This window comes from Tinamus guttatus, unplaced genomic scaffold (genome assembly GCF_059628265.1).
Source record: "Tinamus guttatus ecotype Peru unplaced genomic scaffold, ASM5962826v1 Tinamus_guttatus_pri_ptg000492l, whole genome shotgun sequence".
Lineage (NCBI taxonomy): Eukaryota > Metazoa > Chordata > Aves > Tinamiformes > Tinamidae > Tinamus > Tinamus guttatus.
In genome coordinates, this window is record NW_028289026.1 from 605,219 (window position 1) to 627,319 (window position 22,101).

General features: G+C 37.9%; 1 protein-coding gene across 1 annotated transcript in view; it reads right to left on the bottom strand.

The window, feature by feature from the left end:
• Positions 1 to 473: 473 nt before the first annotated feature.
• EIF3H (eukaryotic translation initiation factor 3 subunit H) overlaps positions 474 to 22,101 on the bottom strand; it is a 72,654-nt gene continuing 51,026 nt past the window's right edge. The window contains exons 3-8 of the mRNA XM_088533297.1: positions 16,384 to 16,551; positions 14,808 to 14,907; positions 13,295 to 13,444; positions 5,130 to 5,250; positions 2,884 to 3,016; positions 474 to 706 (exon numbers count right to left, since the gene is read on the bottom strand). Coding sequence (XP_088389423.1) covers positions 609 to 706; positions 2,884 to 3,016; positions 5,130 to 5,250; positions 13,295 to 13,444; positions 14,808 to 14,907; positions 16,384 to 16,551 — 770 coding nt within the window. The 3' untranslated portion in view covers positions 474 to 608. The remainder of the gene's footprint in view (positions 707 to 2,883; positions 3,017 to 5,129; positions 5,251 to 13,294; positions 13,445 to 14,807; positions 14,908 to 16,383; positions 16,552 to 22,101) is intronic.

The window sequence follows — 22,101 nt, forward strand, 5'->3', positions numbered from 1 at the left end:
TGCAATAATTTTCAATGTTCCAACTGCAAAGTTTAAGAAATATTTGTAGTGTAGAAGTTTCATTATACCAGACTGTCCCAATAGATAAAAAAAAAAAAAAAACTGTTACAAATGATGGGCACATTATTATGGTTATAAATTCTCACCCCAAACTGGAAAATCACAAGATTTGTCCCTGCTTGAGCAGGGGGTTGGACTAGGTGATCTCTAGAGGTCCCTTCCAACCTCAACCATTCTGTGATTCTGTGATTCTTCTCTGAAGTCTGCTATCTTGAACATTTGTACTGATCTTTTATTTCAGATTCCAAACTAAATAAGACTTTTACTATTTGCTATAACTAAACTTAAATGACCACGAACCTGAGTAACCTACCTAGTAAACCTGAGTGACCACAGAAAATTCCAGTTCAATATGGCTAACAAATGAGGAAATACTAAAGTATCATTAAAATTTGTCTTTATTTTTTTCTTAGAGGAGAGTTCTACACAAATGAAGGTAATTTGGATTTACAGATTCTTTTCCAAATATACCAAATTTTCAAGAGGATCATGAACAGCCTAAAACTGTAAATAACTTCCTTTCTGATGAAGCTTATACCACAGTTTCTTCAGTTGTTGTAATCTTGAAGAGCCTGAGCCATAAAAAGTTTGCCCAGGTTCTGTGCATTGAACTCCTTAATATTCTGGCAGTAGGTATTAATTTGACCTGTCAATAGAAAAGAAGAAGCTTTTGTCAGTTGTCAAACTCATCCCAAAATCCTAGGACAAGATTTTTAAAAAGCCAAAATGCATCAATCATATAGCATTTATGTAGAGAAGCACCCGAAAGAGCTTGGCTATTCTTCTATGCATCGAAAATTTCACATTTTCAGTACTCTCAAAAGAAGAGTAAGTTAAATCATCAGAATAGGTAAATTGATATGCTCAAAAACACCCCAAATTACCCTACAATTCAACTATGTGCAACTTCTGAAAAGACACTGGATAATAAAAAAGAATAAACAATTCTTCATGTTGTATTGGAAGATAATCACATTAATTAATCATTCAAATTTAGCTGCCCTAAAAATACGAGGCTGAATTTGAGTTCAGTTCTTGTGCATCTGCTGTCCCTATGAAAGTATCTGCAATAAATAAATTTTCAATGCACTACTGGATTGAAAACGGTGGTGCTCTCATTTGACATCTTGCTAGCCTTTTTTTTCACCTAATATTTCACTTTATTAGGCATTTCAAAAATCAACACAGTGTGAAGACTTGTCAGTGCAATACAAATCAAACATGCCCATCAAAACATCTTTATACAAGTACTGCTAAGTTATTTCCCTTGTTAGCCAGGAATAGCAAAACATGAAGCCAGTTTAATCAAAATTAAGACTGTTTAGAAGGCCAATAAACTCCCAATTTAATGATCTATTTAAGAAGTTTTTAAATGCCTCTCAGACAAAAGAGCAATGTTTTATTCTTTATCCGCAAACTCTCTTCATCTGAATTGAAGTGGATGCTTTCAATTCCTCCCTGGATTACAGGAAAAGAACAAATGGAGAAAGTACTTTGGCTGAAAGCTATTTTTTTTTCCTTTAAGTATAATTGTTTTCAATTTCTTCTCTGATAAGAGATGATTCGTCCTAAACTATCACTATCATAAAACGTATATGTTTGCACATACATGTATGCACTTCCTCTTTTGTATTTTTAAACTATGCTGAAGTTGAATTTCTAAATACTTTAATGCTGCTAGCATTCATTAACTGGTAAAAAAAAAACTACATCTAAATAGTAAATTTATATTATGCGTTCTGGAGTCTTGCAGTCAAGAACATTCTTTCTTCTAAAAGCAAAACTATTAAAAAAATCACTTGTTAAAATCTTATCAATCCAAAATTGAAAAGCAGCAGGTCAAATCCACCTTTTAATGCCAAATCACTCAATCTTTTATTAACATTGAACTACTAGGACCTTAGTTTAATTCTTATTCTGTATAAAACATAAGAACCTTGCTGTATCTCTAGATATCCAGTATACTCTAGAATCCATTTTTTAAACCACTACGATAATTAATAGTGATTAAGAAGCCTACTATAGCTAAGCAATCTCCTTTTCCATCATATATTCCAAACTTAAATTACTTTGGAGCGTATCTGGGATTTCTGTTCTTTCTTGCCATTGTGAGGTCCCAAACATTTGCCCTTCCCAAGACATAGCAAAGGAGCTGGGTTTTTTGTTGTTGTTTTTTTTAAACCGAACTACCTAATGCAGCATATCAGAGAGTTGGAGGAAAACACCACCTCCTGTGCTCTGTTCCTGCTTATGTTTTCAGACACCTTGATTGGGGGGAGGCTGGTTTCCTTTGGTTTGGCTATGGAGCTACAGTGAGCAGCCCCAGCCTCTTCCCAAACCTGTATGGAATTAAAAGTGAAATTTTCGCAGCTGCGGCAAAAAGCTGCTAAGATTTAGGGATTTTAGCAGTAACTTTGGACAGCAGATAACAAGGCAGACAACTGATTCAATAGTTCCGGCTTAAACAGCTTATTCCTGCCTCTTGTCTGAATAACCCCATAATTTCTGGCGTAGTGGGAGAGCCAGGCTGTGTGGGATGAGAACAGCTCACTGACTAGTAGCCACTGAGGTCATTTGCACAGAGAAACCTGCTCTCTAGGGCATTTCTCCTGCTCTGCTTTCTAGTCTCACTTCATCTCCTCTGAATAGGGCTCTGGTTGCTCCTTCCTTCACCAAGGACCTCTTGGGCATCAGGATGTAATGGGGTGGGGGGGAAAAAAAAAAAAAAAAAGCTTCCAAAGGTAATAACTGTAGCATTTCCCAAGGTAGCATTAATATGGGAAAAGAGGAACTATGAGTTGAAAGAGATTTCTAGAACGTTACCTGCAATAAGCAAAGACTCCATTCTTGGAGGGGGCTGTGGTGGTTTGAAGAGTTTATTGATGTCCTCTTCAGGAAGAGGCGCCTCTCCTCGGCTTTGACGCTGTATATTTTCTTGCTGACGTCTCTGCTGGTACTAGAAACAAAGCAACAGAAAGAGAATGCAACAGGACTTAGAACAGTTACATTTTTTTCTATTCAAATGTCCTTTACCTCACCAATAAGCTTGTTTTAAAAATCATATTTACCCACATGGGGTGCGTAACCAAGCCAACCTCAAACAAACAGCACCCCCTTATCCAAGAAATCAAACCACTAAGGATAAAAGTAACTGAAGCTCCAAGCAATAACCCCAAATGCAACTCAATTACTTCAGTTCACTGGATAGCAAGCATTGCTTTTCTTTTTCAAGTTGGCACCTAAAACAAGAAGTAATGCACTAGAAAATTACGCTAAGATTTTTTTTGTGGAGATAAATAATGTGTTCTGTACATATGTACAGAATACTGTACATACAGTAGGACATGTACACAGCTCCTTTATATCCAATTGCAACAGGAAAACAAAGCTAGAATATGAAACCTTGAGAAGTCAGTGTCTCAAATATAAAAGATTAGAAATATTTGACTTTATGCAGTCAAAACAATAGTAATGTGATAGAGGAAGAGAACTTTATTTCAAGTTTTTAAAAAAAAAAATTAACCTGAGAACAAGATGGTGGTTGAAACAAAAACGCTTCCCAAAAGCAAAAAGGTTCTTTTCAATATTCTAGTTATTTAGATATTCTGCCACATTGATAACATTTCCCTGTGAGTTACCAGAAGATAAACTAAACTGGTCATTTGTAAGAATTAATTTACTATTCCATGTGCATGACTCAAACTTCGTAAGTTGAGAGATAGGTAATCTTTTCAGCTATTGGATAAATACTTGTTCTTGCAGAAGTGCCTACATTCAAAAAACTGTATGTGAGATTTCACACTCTGTGTCACAGTCAATTTAATGCTGGGATTGGATACTTACTAAATGTAAAGTTGTAAGCTTCAGCCCTCTAAGGCCTCACATTCAATACACACACAAAAGAAAATCTTTAAAATAAACAGGCCAAATTGTACAGAGTGTTTTTTCTCTTTTAAATGTATCTGCGCATAAGCATGTGAAAACAGTTCATACTTGGTGGCATACTGAAATTAAATAATTTTTTTCCAGTAGTAGTGACAAATACAGTTTTTGGACAATGTTAAAAATAAAATCTTAAAATGCCCATATTTGTATGCGAATTTCATGTACTTTCTTCTTTCTTTGCATTACCCCATTCACTTCTCAGCAGTCTGCCTATTATTCTCTATTGAAAAAGCTTGCTTTTAATCACAATTGCTCCATTTTAAAAATAAAGTTAAGACCACTAACTATGCTGCAACGAGCCACTACTAAAGCAGTTATAGTTAGTAAAGAAATAGGCGAGACACCACGGAACCTACTTTGCTCTCTGCTTCCAAGTAAATAGATCCCCTTGTTATACAGACAAGCTTTGAAGTGAGTACCATTAGTTACCATCTTTTTATTCAAAGAAGGCAGGAAAAAAAATAGCAAGTTTTCTCAAGAAAACTGCAGCAAGATTCTGTGTCCCCAAGAATCAAAAAATCTGGAGAGACCACTGATCACATATTGTCTCTTTAAGCAGTTTCCATTTAAACCACAATTTTATTTAAGATTAAAAAAAAAAAAAAGGAAAAGAAAAAAACAGTTTTGAAATAGTGATAAAGTATTTCACATGAATCACAGATGTTCCTTTTAATAACTGGCTACTTTGTGTAACAATATCCCCAAAGCTTTATCTGTAAACTGGATTGGTCGATTTTCACTTTGTAGATATCGGATCTTCTTGTCTCTCAGTCTGCTAGATTAAAGAGGTCAAATATATTTTACATGCAGGTATTTCTAGAATAAACAGGTCATTGCCTAACTTCATCTACCACATGAAGTGAACTGTGTTCTGCTTTCAAGGTGTTTAAATCGTTCCCATGGTGCTTTTTTTTTTTTCCCCATTTTACCAGCATTCTTCTATAATTAGATATAATACTGCATCAAATGCAGCAATAGCAAATAAAAAGTAATAAAGTCTCCATACCCTGATCAGAATATTGCAATTTTAAACAGTGCCTTTGGCCAACATCTTCTGATCAGTTTCATCATGCCCTGGTACAAAATAAGACTAAAATGATATTTCTGATAGCAGAATTACCAACCTGGTGCTTCTGCTGCTGCTGTTTGCTTACATTCCTCAGGTAGGTATTGTATTTAACTATATCTTGGCTCATCTCATCCACTCTGTCCATCAGCAGCTGAAGACTCTTCCCCAGGTGATTACTGAAATATAAGGAACAAACATTCCTGAAATATAAGAAACAAGCATTCCTGGGAAGAAAGGGAAACATTTAAAATGTATTAAAAGTAACTTAATCAGTATTTCTGCACTAATGGCACAGTTCATAAATGTTCACGTTCCCCAGTTACCTTCATTCACACATTTATTTGTAATCAGCTCCTTTAGGGTCTTTGTCACATTACAATTAGCACATTTAAGTGTTTTGGCCTTTGCATGGAACCCCTCAGCTATGGAAAACCACTGCTCTAAGTGAAATCACTGACAACCAGGTAATAAATAAATAAATAAAATGGAAATGTCTAATGCTCTGCGACAGGCAACCCTGAGCTCCACAAGACGTGTTCAGGAGGCTTGGTTTCGCTTTCCTGCTGCCTTTTTCAACCTTTCTGGACCACCGATGGGGCAGCTAAGCACTCAAGGCTCGATCTCAGGAGCAAGACCATCAACCATGCCTGTGTGTCCGGTGGACACCCCTCTGCCGCAGCTTTCCAGCGGGGGTGTTGCCAGCTCCACATTCCTCACTGGAGGCAGCAGCGAGCCCGGCTGCGTCCCATTCCTGTTAAGGGATCTACAGCCCCGGCCAGACAGATGCAGGCTGTTAAGCAATTTTTATTACAACCATTTTTAGCAACTGATTCAGTATTTTGCAGGAATGTTTAACTGAAGGTATAGCTTCCAAGTTAAAGTTTTGGAAGTTTTAGGTTGGTGCCCATGGAGACAGTAGTCATCCCACAGTGTGTGTGTAGGGCAGTAAGAGAGGATACTGTTGTATATGGATCCCTACTGATCCCTGCTAGCTATCCTACAGGCTATGCACAATGCAAGTCCCATGGAAGACATCAGCAGGAACCAGTGGCACGATGTTGAAAAGGGCCCGCATACATAATAGTACACACACCCTTCTTCAAGGGTGAGTTATTCCCACAACGAACAGGATTCACAGCAGCAGACAAAAGCTGGTAAAGCACAAAGGCACTACAGGATCCCCACTGAGAATGCAGCTAACAACACTTATCATTATCTCCGAGCAGGAGAACAGCTATTTCACTGGCTGAGCTGCCTGCTCCCTGAACAAAAGACTGTATCAGTAGTTCCAGGGCACAATTTATTTACAAGCCAAGGTTGTAAATCTCAGTTGTGTACACGCAAAGATGGCAAGGAGGACTTCAGCTACGGAGCAGCAAGAAAGGCGCCACTATAATTATTATTTTTAAACTTCTTGTTGCCTTTTTTCTTTTTGGTTGGACATTTCAAGCCTATGATATTTAGAACTGTGAAATATTGCCATGGTCATGGTGTACATATTTTCATTTTTATAGAGTTTATATTATACAGAGTTAGTGTTAGAACTGGATTTTATCAGAAGTGCCTCTGTAGGTATACACTAATAGCTTTGTAGGGCATGTGGACATCGCAAATGCATTATTATTTTACAGATAGTGTCCACATGAAATACAGCTGGTTACAAAGAATGATTTTATGTGGATATCTGTGGGACCAGAGCAGGGCAGCAGAATAGGAAACAGGGAGTTATTGTTAGAAGTTGCAGTAATATAGTGTTTGCTCTCATTGCCAGGGAAACAAAAAAGCTAAAAACAGATAACTTAAACAGATGTGAACTGAGACATGAAGCGATAAGTATGCTCCAAATACAGGATCAGTCTTTCCTCAGTCTTCTCAGTGTCTGATACCCTTTCTTTGCTCCACCTCTGTTGTTTTTAAAACAAACAACAACCAAACAAAACCCTAAGATCCAAAGTAAATATTTTGTTAAAAAGAACTGCATATACAAAGTTCTATTCAAAAGAAATTTATTTTGAGACTTCAAAACTTAAATCTCCTTTGCTCCCTAATACTCACCATGCACTTACTTTGTCTGAGAGCTTTAGGTATATTCTGTACCTTATGGACTCCTACAAAAGATCTCAAAGATCCCACTACTAGCTACCTAAATACGCCCCAAGCCTCAGTGCAATCCACATAAAAAGAACAAAGATGCAAGCAAGTGCATTTACATCTGCATAAAAACCCACTTCCCCAGTGCTCTGTGACAGGCAAACATAAGAAATTGCAATAAATTAGCACTTGCAACTAACAAGCTGTTCTGGGATCACCTTACTAAATGCATTTCAGGGAAGTCTGAATGACCATTGCAGGCTACAGTACAGTAAGGGCCCTCCTCAAACCTATTTTTCGGTTTCTGTTCAGTTGAAACCAATCTAGGCCTGAGATCACTCTAAGTGGTACGATGAGGAGATGTGCTAAGAAAGCACACTCTTGAACTGGGCTAAAATACACAGATCTGCACCAGAGATCACTGAATTCCTACAGGAGGAAGATACTTATAATGCCCTCGCTTTAAACTAAGCATCACAAAATGCGCACGGGGCCTGGAAAACAAAAAAAAAAACCCAAAGGCTGGAGCTTCTCCTGCAATTTAGACATTCGTAACTCATGTGGATTCCTACAAATCTAATGGAGAAAGAATCCAATAGGAGATCAGTCCTTCAACAGAAATGCATTAGAATCACTCACTCAGACCTGGCCACCTACAAAAACTCCAGGAATTTATCATCTGCAACTCATCTGCTCCACTTAGATGGCATCACCAAAAGGCACAAAACAATAACGAGCACATACAAATTACCAAGGAGAGTCTTGTTTTCCCAGAAGAGAAAAAAAAAAAAAAAAAAAAAAAAACCCACACCAATGTAGCATGCAAAATCATTTCTGGTGCTATGGTGTAACTTTTCCAGTTACATAGGTTATTACCCAACCTCCAAGGAGCACAAATATGAAATCATCTGTGATACATGGAATCATCAAACAAAGTTTGCACAAACAATCCTTAGAGAGAAATGGAAAACTGTCAATGGAGCATCCTGATCTGGAAGGAACAGTGAGAGTCCTTATTGTCTAATTCTGGCTGAGGAGCCCCAATTTTGGCTGTGCTACAGCCTAACCTCCATGGAAGGAGAACACATCAACCAACGACCGGTTATTCCCATTTATCATTTCCCCCATGATGGCATCCTGTAAGGACATGGCTAAAACATGGCTAAGTGACCAAAAGAGCAGTCACCCTTCTTCCTAAGTGAACGCTTGCACTGCCCAGGTTCCCCTTTGGGAATGCATTTTAAGAAGAGCAGAGGTTCCTACACCAATAAATTCCAGTCTCTCCCTCATCCCTGGTCACAGCATTCCCAGCTCCACGGACTCAGCTGTTTGCGTGAGTACATTGTAAAGCCTTTCAATGATAGAGTCTGCTGCAAACGCAAAACCACTCAGCGCTGGAGCTTTCTTTTTTTAGGGAGGCTGAGGGGAAGGATGGAAGGGAGGAAGAATGGGAGCCTGCCTTGTTCAATTAGATTGTTCCCCAAAGCTATTTGCACAGCCGTGCTCTGAAACAGATGAGAGAATAAACATCTTTGAGGGCGGGAGAGCTGTGGAGATGAAATGGGGGCGGTGGGGAGGAATGATGCAAGCAGCTGGGAGCTGGAACCTCAAACTGGCTCCGCTTCTGTGAGCTGCGCAGCAGCGAGCAACACATGAAGCCCACATTTACTTCAGCGTCTTTCATCGGGAAAGCACTCCAGACACTTGCTGAAGGTCTGAAACATCCAAAATCTGACACCAAGGCTTCAAGAAGAGGCAGTCACTCCCCCAGCTCTTGGCTTTGCGTGTCCTATGCACTAGTTTCGCCCGTCGCGGCGCAGAGCTCGCGGGTCTCTCGGTTCGCCCCTGTGGAGGTGCCTACCTGCCTGAGAGGGGCAGAGGCCCCTGTCACCAGGCTGGATCCACCACCTCATCAGGAGGCACCACAGCTCAGGGCTCTCCAAAATACATGGTCCCCTGAACTTGCCTGTAATCCCCATTAAATGGATCCCCTCCCCTATTACTTATATTTGCTTGCAGTCTGGATGAGGAGGATGAGAAAGGGCAGCAGCAGTGGCACGTATATAAAATTAGCACGCCTGCCGTTCTCTTTCTCTGTCTGTCATCAGCTGTGCTGAGGCCCCTCTGCCAGTTGCATTTTTTTTGGGAAAGGTGCCACCTTGCACAGGGCTCCTTCCGTGGTGTGAATTAGAGAGGTACTGCTGGGCAGAGCACACCAGCTTAAGCATTTTGAAGGAGCGTTCCCACCACTTAGCAGAAGAACTTGTTTACACCTCAGCATTTCAGCCCGAGTTCAACCCGTGCTCTTTTCAAGAGGATTTTGTTTGAATGAGATATGTAAGTCAGGAGTCTTGATCTCCATTCCCTTTTCCAGTCTGACTTTGATGTGTGCCTTTGGGCAACACATTTACCCTCTCTGTGTCAGCTTTCCCTGCCTGCAAATTAGAGATTTTCATAATTATCTTAATAATCCATTAAACACATTGGGATTTTTGAATAAGCACTACAATGTATAAAGGTTAACATTGTTTCTGAGAGCCAAGTAACCCTCCTTATGTCACTTTTGCAAAAACACTGCATCTGATGTTTGAAAAAAATGTATCTGCCAAGTAGATGTTACTGCAGTAGATGTTCAGCACATGTTTGCTTCTACTGACGCACACTATTAGAAAAATTGCTTGAGACAAATTGAGATATTATAGAACAACCCCATTATGAAGCTAGACCACAAAAAAGCTTTTTTTAATTTAAACTAGATCATCAATAGAATAGGGAAGAGATGGATGAGAATGGGAAAGTTGGTTATAATTATTGCTCTGAAGATCTGGAACATTATCTGACAGGATTTTAATTCTTGAGTCTCTATCAAAAGACTGGCAGTACTCCAAGGTCTTCAAGACATTTTCGTCCTTAAGGGTAGCAGGAGGATAACAGTTTGAGCAAGAGGCCTTTACTTGCTATTACTTGCTAGCTGGGTGCTATTCCGTCTTTAACTTCTTTCCCTAGAATATTCCAGTCATTTCAGATTTCATAAGGGAAACACACATTTATGCCCAAAAAATAAACTGCTCTATACAATTATCAGAAATGTACTTCAAAACGAAAAAGATATCAAGGTGCAGACAAAGTACCTCAAATAGCTCCAGACTCAAACAAAGTGGGTGGCTGAACATGTGAGAATCTTGATGAAACAAACTCCCCAGAGAAGAATTATGGGTAATTTAATTGCCAAAACCATTGTTTCAGAAGATTAAAAAAGGTTCACGGATGTTCCCAAAAGACATTTCCTCTCCTTTCCTGGCCACCCCCCAAAAAACAAATACGTAGCCTTAATGTTCTTGCCAACTAACACTTCAGTGACAGTAACGTTGAGTAAGAAGAACATGCATCAAAAGCGAACAGAAGATGATACCTGGGATGCTTTTAGCCACACCTATTCAAAGACAAAAATAAGCAATGCAAAATGAAAATAAACCTCCTGAATAGTAGTGGATTGACCTCCCCTACTTAAGGCTACATATTCTGAGACAGAGGAATCTTGGTAACTGAAGTCAACTGAAAGCACTGGAACAGGCTGCCCAGAGAGGTTGTGGAGTCTCCTTCTCTGGAGATCTTCAAAACCCGCTTGGAGGCAGTCCTGTGCCACATGCTCTAGGTGTCCCTGCGTATGCAGGGGGGTTGGAGTAGATGATCTCTAGAGGTCCCTTCCAACCCTAAGCATTCTATGATTCTATGATTCTATGAAATAGAGCTAAATATTTAGCAAGTCAGCATAACCTACCTTGAATAAATGAGCATTAAAGTGTTTCTAATTTGCAGATGAGTTATACTAATGATAAACGCCATTGTACATAGCCTACATAGTAACTAAAAACAGCTATCAAATATAAAAACAAAAACAAGAAAAAAGAAAAAAAAAGAAAAATACAGATCACTGGGGTCATTTTCAATAGCTTTAGTTCACTTCAGATCAACCAGGGACCCTAAACTCTTCAAGCAGACCTGGTGAGCCAAATATTCTGCCATTTTGCCAGGAAAAGTAGTTTAGGAGACATAACTCAGAAAATCCCCCTGGAAACTGGTGACTTTGTTGAACTAATTTCCCATTACTGGGAAATTCTAGATTTCAGTAATTACTTCAGTAAACTGGAAAAATTCCTGCTGATATAAGATACTAACTATGTACATTCAAAGAAACACCCTTATTTGAAACGGCACTTTTAGTCAGGCTTAGTAAGAACCCATTTCAGCCTGTGTCACTGTTAAGAATGGTGCTGCATTCCCCCAGAAGTATTAACTGAAAAGAAGCTTTGATTCACTAAGAAAAAGCATTTTTCCTTTTTTTAATGTTGTGAAGAATTTCTAAGCATAGATAGCAGAAAGCTCCCTTTTCTTCTGTGCTCATGTTTTTCTCTTGCATATCTGATGCAAGGACCAACAGAAAAACCCATCTTGCACCACGCCAGTATTTCCACAATATCTTTCCATAAAGAAAAGTGTTTGGACAGTTACTATCTTTTATCTTGAGTCAGGGCAGTAACATGCTACAGTTACTGAACAGTTTGGGATTGGTTCATCAGATCAAATTCATTTCCTTTTCCAGAAACTTATCACGTGTATCAGCCTGTGCTGCGAGAGTAGAGCTCACAAGGAATCATTTATCTCCTGTACCCAGCTCTCTCTTGTGATCTTGGAGGAAGGAAAGAGTCTGATAGAAGCCTGAAGAGTCAGGCAGACTGACCTCCTTAGCAAAAATTTTTCACCAACTGAACAAACACAAGGTATAAAGACACTTGGACAAAATAAATGACTAAATACCTGGAGACATTTGTCAACTCCTGGACAGAGTTCAACCCTATACCTGTTCTCTCTTGGCTAATTCCTCAAAGTATCAGATCCTCGATACAGCCGCATAAGCTCTACATACTAGGACTATAAACAGACCATTATCTTTACCCTCATCTCTATTCAGATTCAAAAACTTATCTGAACAGTGTGCTGAAAGCCTGACTATTCACAGCACGCTGTGAAAGACTGACTGTCTGCATGGCAACCTCTAAGTTGAAAGAATAAGTGTCATGGAAAACAGACTCTTTCCTCCTGCTGAGAGCTAATGGTCAAGAAAATACAGTGGAAGATTTCTGCTAACTCAGGGAACATATGGACCACTAACAATATGGACCCATTAACAATAGCCTTACATAGGAGGAGGAAAAAAGGGCCACTAGCATTCAGCTAATTTGGTGCTACAGAGTCAATAGAGGGGATCAGAATCTTGGCAGATAAAAGGTCCAAGGGAGGAGGAGGAGGGGGAAAGGAAAGAAAAAAAGAAAGAAAAAAGCTTTACATCCTGAAAATCTTTTAGAGAACACATCCCATTTCCTTTGCAACATGATAGTTCAGCATTTTGTGCATCAGGTTATTTTGATCAGTCCAATAATAACCAAAATTAATTTTACTTTGTCATATAAGATTTAAATATCACCAAAATTCCTAACTGCACTGCTTCAGGCCATGAGTACTTTTCTGTTGTAAGTATACTTCTGTGGCAAAACGCTACAAAAAAAGTTATTCTCCGACAAACTTATGAGAAGGTCATTCTAAAAATGTGTAATTAAAAAAAAAAGGTAAGGATTCCACATAACACCTTACTCTGGCACCTCAAACTGTGAGGTTATTACAGATTTTAACATATCTGACATGATGAATGCTGCCTGTCATTAAAACTAGTCGGAAAATTTTTGCTAGTTTCTCAGATAGAGGCTTTTTTTTTTCCCCCCATCAAACGCATTCTACTACCAAAGTAGATTTGCTTTATATTAAAATTATTTACATAATTACTTAATGCTAGTATTTTCTTGAAGTGGAGAAATATACTAAAAAGAATGTCTAGAGCAAGAACTATAGATACATACAGATTACAGACTGAATTTAGTCCTTGAATGTCATACTAGTTTTACCAGGCAGCTTTTCTTTCAGCAAAAGAATATGAAGAGTAAAGTCTCAACTCCATTAAAGTTGAGGTAAAGCTTCCAGGGGCTGTAATGAGACTGGGATTTCACCCAAGGTGTTAAACTGTGGTTTGGGAAACTGAATAAAAATATATCCATTATTGTAACAAGTACTTACCTGCTAGCCAGACTGAGCAATTCATGTCTATCGGCTACCGCGGATTTCTTTTCCAGTTCCCACAACATCACATTGATCAGGTACGAATTCTTAATTACAATGGGCACTTCTTCAAACATGTTTTCATAAGCAATGTTTGCTTTTTTCAATCTGTGAAATGAATTAGAAGTATTTATTAATACAAGCAGCAGCTCTCTTTTTCAGTTTCCTGAATTGCTGCCTCAGCTACATTAAAGAGGCAACTTTGTAGAACTCCAAATTTCTCCATAATCTAACAAAAGTCATCATTTTGGTAAGAGAGCATTTGCATGGCAAAACTTCATGTTTACAAAGACCAGTGAAAGCTGCTCAAGAAAAAAGCTCTCAGAAGGCCAGCAGCAGCTTTGCTCGCTAATACACTACTTACATGAAAAAGCCTCCAGCAAAAGACTGCACTGGCAGGATTAACTCTGCCCCTTCCAAAATATTTTACTGTTTTCCCTATCGTCAGGGTTTCTTAAGTAGAAGTGAATAGTCAGTCATCATATGACAAAGAACTAGTTTTAAAAACATAACTACTATGATGAAAAACAATTTCCTCTATAGCTGAGTAATTATAATTTTTACCAATCAAAAATTAGATTAACAGAATAGTGTGTCTGGGTGCTCTATTAATAAATTAAATACTAATAGGTAATTTTTATGGCTAATATTAGAATATATATTTTAATATATATTTTACAGTATACATATAAAAGTTGTGGTTATTGCTTTAAAATAGACATTATTCTTTTCATAACATCTGGAGATAAAGGCATGCTATATAAGAAATACACCCCAAACCTCTTTGTACAAATGTTGAATCTGGGACAAAAACATTTGCTTTCACTGTTTTTGACTAAGCAGTAGACTCAGTTGTTCATTGCGGAAATGTTATCGTTAGACACTGAGCAATGAAATGATTCACTTTTTCTCAATGAAGAAAGTTTAGCAAGTGCTTTTGGTTTTGCTTATGTATTTGGTGCTGAACACCAAATTATTTAAGAAAAAGATGTTAGCTGAGGCCTACATTTATTAGAAATGCCTAATTACCCTACTTTTACTCCAGAAGAATATGTCCACATGGCGGAGTTAATTTGGAATAAATACAGAAAAGTAGATATTCCAGAATACCTGTGCAATTTTCCTTCTGGAAAAAAGACCTTACAGACAGACCAGCTATTTCCCCTTCTACATTTCTTTTTTTATATTTTGACTATGTTCCCAGATACAGCTATCTTCACCACGTTCCTTGTAGCCAGCCCGCTGACCATCTCCAAAATGCTTTAAAGTTCCACCTCGTAAGCCCTTATTTAGATCTGTAAAGACGGACTTTCATTTCTTCTTAGCCCACTGTATCAAGTGCACACTGATTGCTACACCTACCTATCCAGTTTCCGCAGTACACACTATTTTAAACACAGTATTTCATCATCCTGCCTCTCAAACAACCCAGCAGTCCTAAGAGAAAATGTGTAATTTTTAAGTTACTTACGCTTCTGGAGAGAAGTCTTTCTCTTTGCAGACTTCCATGAGTTTGGGAGTCAGCCTGTACGCCTTTAGCGACAAGGACCCTTGGGCAGTCTTAATGGGGTCTATAATCAAAATGGAGAAAGGATATTATCACAAACACTTTCTTTTTATTTGAATATTTTAATAATTTAAAAATGAGGAAAAAAATCTAGATAGTGCTATTAAAATAAATTAAGACACAAAGATGACTATAACCTAAGTAACCACCTTGTATTGAAATGAATATAGCCAAACTACAAATAAAGGCAACTAATACATTTCTAGAGAACACAGGGGGAACTAGGCTCATCTTATTCACAAAATTATTTCCCCATTAAAGTTCTAATTCACACTTTCTTTTCCTTCAAAGGAACTAACTCCAAAACCCAGGCATGAGAGCTACCTCATTTAAACAAATATTTTCTCTCTAGTCATTATGTAGTAAATTAAAATATTCATTAAACTACGATTTATACAAAAAATAGCAGCTAAGAGCAGCAGTAAGCTAATTCAGATCAAGTTGCCTTGCTGCTTCATACATAATAATGTAACATATATAAAAAAAATAACTTTGCCTTGACATACTACACTGAATTTAGGGGGAAATTTTCTAAACAAACTGTTACATTCCTAGGACAAGAAAGCTTAACACTTGCAGCATGATAACGGCTGAAGCATGCCAACATTAGAATAAAAGCTGTGTTAACATTCATGTTGTCTGAAACTTAACACAGTAAAACTTTTAGAAATCGGTGATAAAATGAAAACCAAAATAGACTGAAACAAGTGGAAAATTCATCAAGGTCTGATGATGCAATGTTTCCAGCCAATATAAGTATACTTTAACAACTTGTTCTTTACTGTAATCCAATTGTTAACATACTGAAACAATTTTGGGGCAGCTCATAAGATTGATCGTATTCATTAGTATTTTTTCTGACAGATACTCAGGACGTTACATTTACTTCTCAGCTGGAAACTATATGCAAGTCTGCCAGATATGGCAAACTGTGAGTGTTTGGGGAGGGGGAGGCTATAAAGCTGTTAAATTGCCTACGGTTCTGATACAGCACAGAACATCTGGTCTGGAGAGCTTGAGGAAACACCATTAAATAGGCAGAAAAGAAAAAAATCTTTGTGCTAAGAAACAGTCCAGGTTTTGTATGCTTCTGTCAGAGGTATAAAAAAAACCCTAGCACTTCGTGTTATGATTGGTCAGTCACGTACAGAGCCAGACACTCCAGCAATCGGGGTTTGTTAAACATCTGGTCTAGTTCCACCAGCCCCTTCAGCGAGGGAGGGGAGATGGAGGAATAAAAATGAAGCAGCTACTCCAGCATTCCAAAACGTACACATCAGGGCTCTGATAGCAAGAAAAATAAACAGAAAGAAGGAAACCCTGTCTAGACTTAGCTGCTGCTGAGGCTGCCGTAGACACAGGGTTGGTATTTACTTGAAAAGGCTTGCCAGGCTACTCTTACAGGCAAAAGACAGAATACAAAAATAGTAGTAATAATATTAAGAGGGGAAAAGAATAATAAAGGAAACCTCATACTGACCGTAAATGAGAACTACAGACTCCTCAATTGCGTGCTGGTAACTGAACTGGGAGTCCAGGAGGGCACGAGTGACAAAAGAGCCATAGTACGTGGACTGGTACCAGCCAACGTGAAGATGATCAATGTTTACGTGGCGAAGGCTCCGCATCATTTCCATCTGGTATTGAACTAGATTAAACAAGAAGTATGAAAGTTTAAAAAGTATATAAACAGCCTAAAAAGTAAATTTACACAATTGCTACTATTTCTAGAGAGCTTAACATTAAATGAGTAAATGGCATTTCGCCTCACATTTTTGCAACGGCACAGAGAAGTTTGTTTATGCACTACAGGGCTACCTTCGTTAAAATCCAGAGCTTCCTCGGAGAATAGCCGAGAGACCAGTCCGAGTTAGCAGACTGTGTTTTTCTTTTTCCAGCTGCAGTTAATTGCTAAAGTGATCAAACTGCTACATATGGTTTGCAGTGTGTACTACCTTGCTCATTCATAAAAATTTCTGATACTACCTCTCACAAAGCAATAACAATTTACCGTTTAGCTGCAAACAAAGGGTGATTTAAGTTCTAATACTGTCAGGAATTGAATTGCTTTTATCATCAAGAGGGAAAAACGTAGAATTGAAAACAGAGAGAGAAGTCACTTCTGTCTCTTTTGCAACATAAAAAACTATGTTCCCAGTATCACTGCTGGGAGCACCACCTATAGTTGTCAGATAGTTTTGATTGCATTTATGCTCAATTTTTCAACACTGTTTCTTTTCATAGGTGGTGAGTTACCTTAGACAGTAGAGAACAACTTTTTGTGAGGATTTTTATACCAGTAGCTGTCACATATCACTGTGCCAATGAACGCATTCTGTGTCTGCTAAATGCCTCATTCAAACAGGTTCCTTAAGAGAATCCTGTTCCATAAAGGCAATATTTAATGTGGTCCAATCAAGGAGATCAACACCTTATTACATATCAGACTTCTTAAATAGATACAGACTGTAGCTGTTGGCCAAATTTAAGGCAACGGATTTCAGTGTGATCAGATGAACCAATGCTGAGAGCCAATTGATAGGATATCAAATGCAACAGTACTAGATAATCCTTTAGGTCTGCAGGCAGTTGCAAAAAATTACAGAAATACACACATACATACAAGGGTTTTGATTCTACTTTTGCTATGTTTTTTTCGAGGCTTCTCTTTGGAGACGAAAATATTAATTTTAAAAGAAAGCTATGTAAATTAATCAAAGGACAGAAAGTACTAATTTTTCAGCTCCCACTTCATAATACTTTTAAGAGAGAAAATTTCCAAGTATATTCTTTATAGATATTTCAAGACATCCCTCAAAAATGGACAAATACTTTTTTCCGACTTACCATGCATGAAGCACAAAATAAATTCTGCCTCCTGGCTGGCCATTTTCATTAAACTGCCAATTTTTACTAACTGTATCTTTTGAAATAATCGACAGACACTTATGTAAGCTCTAGATGACTTCCTCTAGAGCATACATTGGTATCTCCATGCTTTTTCATAATATCTTGATATAAATGATTTGCAATTTGTGTGTCAGCCAGGACATCTATTAATATGGATTAATATGATAAAATCAGAACAGCAAAAATATCCAAGATGCAGTTTGCAATCCCATACATTGCACAAAAATAAAGATGCCACCACGATCTCCAAGAGAAACAGCTAAGTGGAACTAATCAAACAGTTATTTTAAAGGCAGCATGAAAAATTTGCAATACCAAAATAAAGTAACTTATTTTAATCCTCCTTTCATTGCACAACTTCCAGTAACACAAGCCAGTTTTAAGAACACCCCTCATACAGTAGTCCCTGATGCTTTACCAGGTAGAATCCAAGACATTTTCCACATGTCTCATGAAAGAAAAGCTGAGGTAGCCAGTAAGAAAATCTTGGCTCCTAAACTTCATCTTTTTTAAAGGTGCTACGGCTCTAAATTCTACAATTAAAATATAAATAACATGCACCTTTCCCAGAACGAACTGCAAGACTATTGAACATAAAAAGCACAGGGTATACATAGAATAGGCTATTTCGGTTAAAAGAAGGTTTGCAAAGATAGATCTGTGGGGCAAGTGAACAAGACTTGCATGAAATTATGGTTAGTTCCCTTCTTAGCCAAATAAAGTAGTCATGAACAGGAAAAAATGGAAAGTGATTTTTGAAAGTAAATGAAAGAGATAAAACATATTTTTGAGAATGAGAATAAATGGTTGCTTTGATAGTAAGGTCTATTTTTTCTCCTAGCATGGATGATTTCCTTGTAACTGAGGACAAGTCAAAAGCCACACAGTGATAGGAAAATATATATATTCACAAATGTATTTCTACGGAATCATATGGCTGGCCTAGTCAGAGAATCTCTCCCTCAACAGGGCTAATCTTAAAGACTGGGAATGTACTTTAAAAAAATAAATCCAGATCTTTCACAGTCCTAAATAAAGATATACCATGCTCCTAAAAGCATTCATCTGAGGTGTAACTGGTAACTACCTAAAGAAAGCAATATTTAAGTTCCAGGACATTTTCTTTTCTTAAACTCAATATAACCAGCAATGTGTAACTGAACCTAAGTGCAAGAGACATCCTACCAAAGAAAAAGGGCTCAGGGAAAACCACTCAGATTCCACGTCAATGTTTCCTCCTCTCATGAGGCAATAGTGGAAAAAATTTCAAAGAACCAATAAGGCATCAATAGCCAGAGTCTCTACCCTGCAGAGATGACAGAAACTGCAGAAATTAAAACATGATGCAGTCTCCACCAGAGAGAAATGGAAATTCTTTTAACCAAACATATATATTATACAGCATGCAAGTATTCCTTGTGAGATAGCACCAAGAAGCTGCCAAACTGCACCAAGGGGTAACAGTCCCCACGTTACTTTTGTTGATACTACTACCACTATTTCCTTCCATCTTTTGCACAATCTACAACACAATTTCTGCTTACCTACAAGCTACTCGTGCTCTCTTTTCCTCCCAGTCCTCAAACTTGTAGGGCCTGGGCAGATCATGCAGCTCTGCGAGCAGGGGGCTAATTCACCATCTCAAAGGGTAGCACAGGGGAGCGCAGGTGCCCTCCTCCTTCCCACGCCATCGGCACAGGGGCCATGAGCAGCAGCACCAGGTCTGAGACTACTCAAGGCTAAAGTGAGTGAGGAAAAGGGCAAGAGAACAGTCTCACAGTCATATATGTGTATTTTTCCTTTAAGCATTGTATCTATATTTTTAAAGCAAGTTACTTTTTTGGAAGCTCCCTTATAAGGAGGTAAACATTTGCCCATCACCGTGTACCGCGTGGCCCCTCTTGCAGCAGGAATGGGTTTGAACACAGCAGCCTCGCACTTTAGCGAGGAAGACACTACCTCCTCTAAAACTGCATTTTTTCTAAGTTTGCAAACGAAGTGAGAGCAAGAAGAATTAATGCAGTTAGTATACTATAGTATACTACTATAAGTATGCCTAGAACAGAAAATTTCCTAGAACAGCAAAGAAAGCACAAACATGTACAGAATGGTGCTTTGCTTGAATTTGACTGGTTCTTCTGGCAGGACTGATGAAATTCCTTCACTCAGTATATATAAAAACCCGTACTACAGGAGGTCTACTAAAGTAGTCTTCCTCCCCTAGCACTTTAACTTTCAACAATTTAAAATATTAAGAAAAGTCAACATTTTTTCCTTTTCCAAAATGTCAACGTGGGCAACACTATCTGAGTGTATGAGTTATATCCGCCACTTTACAAAAACAAAGTGATTTATCCAAAATTATACAGCAAATCAGAGACAAAGCCAGGAACTGAACACAACTGTGAAGACCTTTCTTACACTGGGACAACTCAGTCATATTCACTGAGTATTTTACAATAGCCTCTCTCGATAACGCTATATTCCAAAAACTTAATTCAAGAATCGGTCCAATCAATTGAGTCATTGAACACCCCCATCCCAAAACACAGTCCAAGTGATGATTTTAAAAAGCAAACATATCTCTAAGACACCAAAGTTTGCAAACAATTGGTAAATTTACATCCCTCAGGAAATAACAGCTTATTTCTAAAGCTGTTCTGAAACAACTGTTACTGTAGTAACGTGATACATGATACAAGTTTATTTAACACTCCCAAATTGCAGGACTTTCATTTGTTTATAAACAATTCATTAAAATCCAGAACTCAGGAATTCACACATTGATGTACACGTTGCAGAAATGTAGATCTTAAATAGTTATTGGAACTCACATGAGATGCATTTCTGTCGGGCCAAATTCGACCTGAATTAAAGTTTGTTTTACTTCATATGTCATAATATTCACTGCTGGTAAGCATTCTGAGGTGAAGTCCTCAACAAAGATGACCTGGACACAATACATTTGACAGCACCTGAGATGTTCAAGGCCTGTATTTCTGTAACAAATTTTAAGTTCATACATCTTAAGAATTTCAATTTTCAGAGTGGCAACTGACATGTCTCCTAAAAATCCAACTCCTCTGGAGTGAAAGAACACAATACTCAAGTCCAAGTCTCTTTGAAAGTACGGCTGTTTTTATGTACCTGCTCATCCAATTCACTGACGTGCACATTAAACAAACACTGCATTACCAAATAAATTAATGACTCTACACTAGAAACCACTGATGTTTGCATAACCTTTAGTCTGGATTTCACAATTAAGTGTTTGTCTTGACTTACATTAAACAAATTCGCTCGTCAACTCTGAACTTTAACAGCAAAAGTTGCATGTCTTCACGAGGGCAGTTCACCAAGGTTCAAATGCAATGCAAAGACCTTCCGTGTCTTCTCAAAAAGATCATGGGAATTATCTGAGGATGGACAGTATTTCCTCAGAGACTCCCCTTGCAAATGAACAATTCTCCCTCCTCCCCCCCCCCAAAAAAAAACAAAAACAAACAAACAAACAAAAAAAACACACAACTAAACTAAACCTCAGGGTTGTCACTAATATTTGTGCCGTGCTTTCCAGGTGATGCTGAAGTTTATGTATCAGAAGATAAAGCATTCAGCTTCTCCATTAGATTCCTCTGAAATATCTGATAACTCAAACATAGCCAATTTCGGTTATATTGGTCAAACTGTACTGAAAACAACTACAATATTCTTTTTATAGCAGCACTACTAACATGGGTAGTATTTTTAAGGCAATAATTTGTCTCTTTTGAAGTGCTACCATGTGGCAGTGAGTGTACTAAACAAGTGCTCTGGTATTTTTTAGCAGCACAAAATTTCTGTTTTCTCCACACGAATTCAGCTTTGCCAAACCACATGTATGCTTCAGACAGTATCTTCAATGACTAAAACAAGTTAGCAGATGCTAGTTCAAGGAACTAGCGTACGTATTTGAAAAGAATGAACATTGATTTATTTAATTTAATTAAGCACAGAGAATTATGGAGACAACAGATTAATCTGTTTCCTTCCACACAACCAATCTCCAATTAATCGTCCTAAAACCTATGAATCACAGAGATAACATCTATCGATAGCAACTTAAATCGTGAAGATATAATTACTAAACCAACATATTCTGGTAGGAAAAAAATAAAAAAATAAAAAAGAGAGAGAGAGATGGGTAAAGAAAAACAAGAAAAACACAGTTAATTCCAGTAAAGATGACACTTCATCCAAAAGAACTTTTGGATACCACTGTAATATATTTAAGCATATGTAGCACACA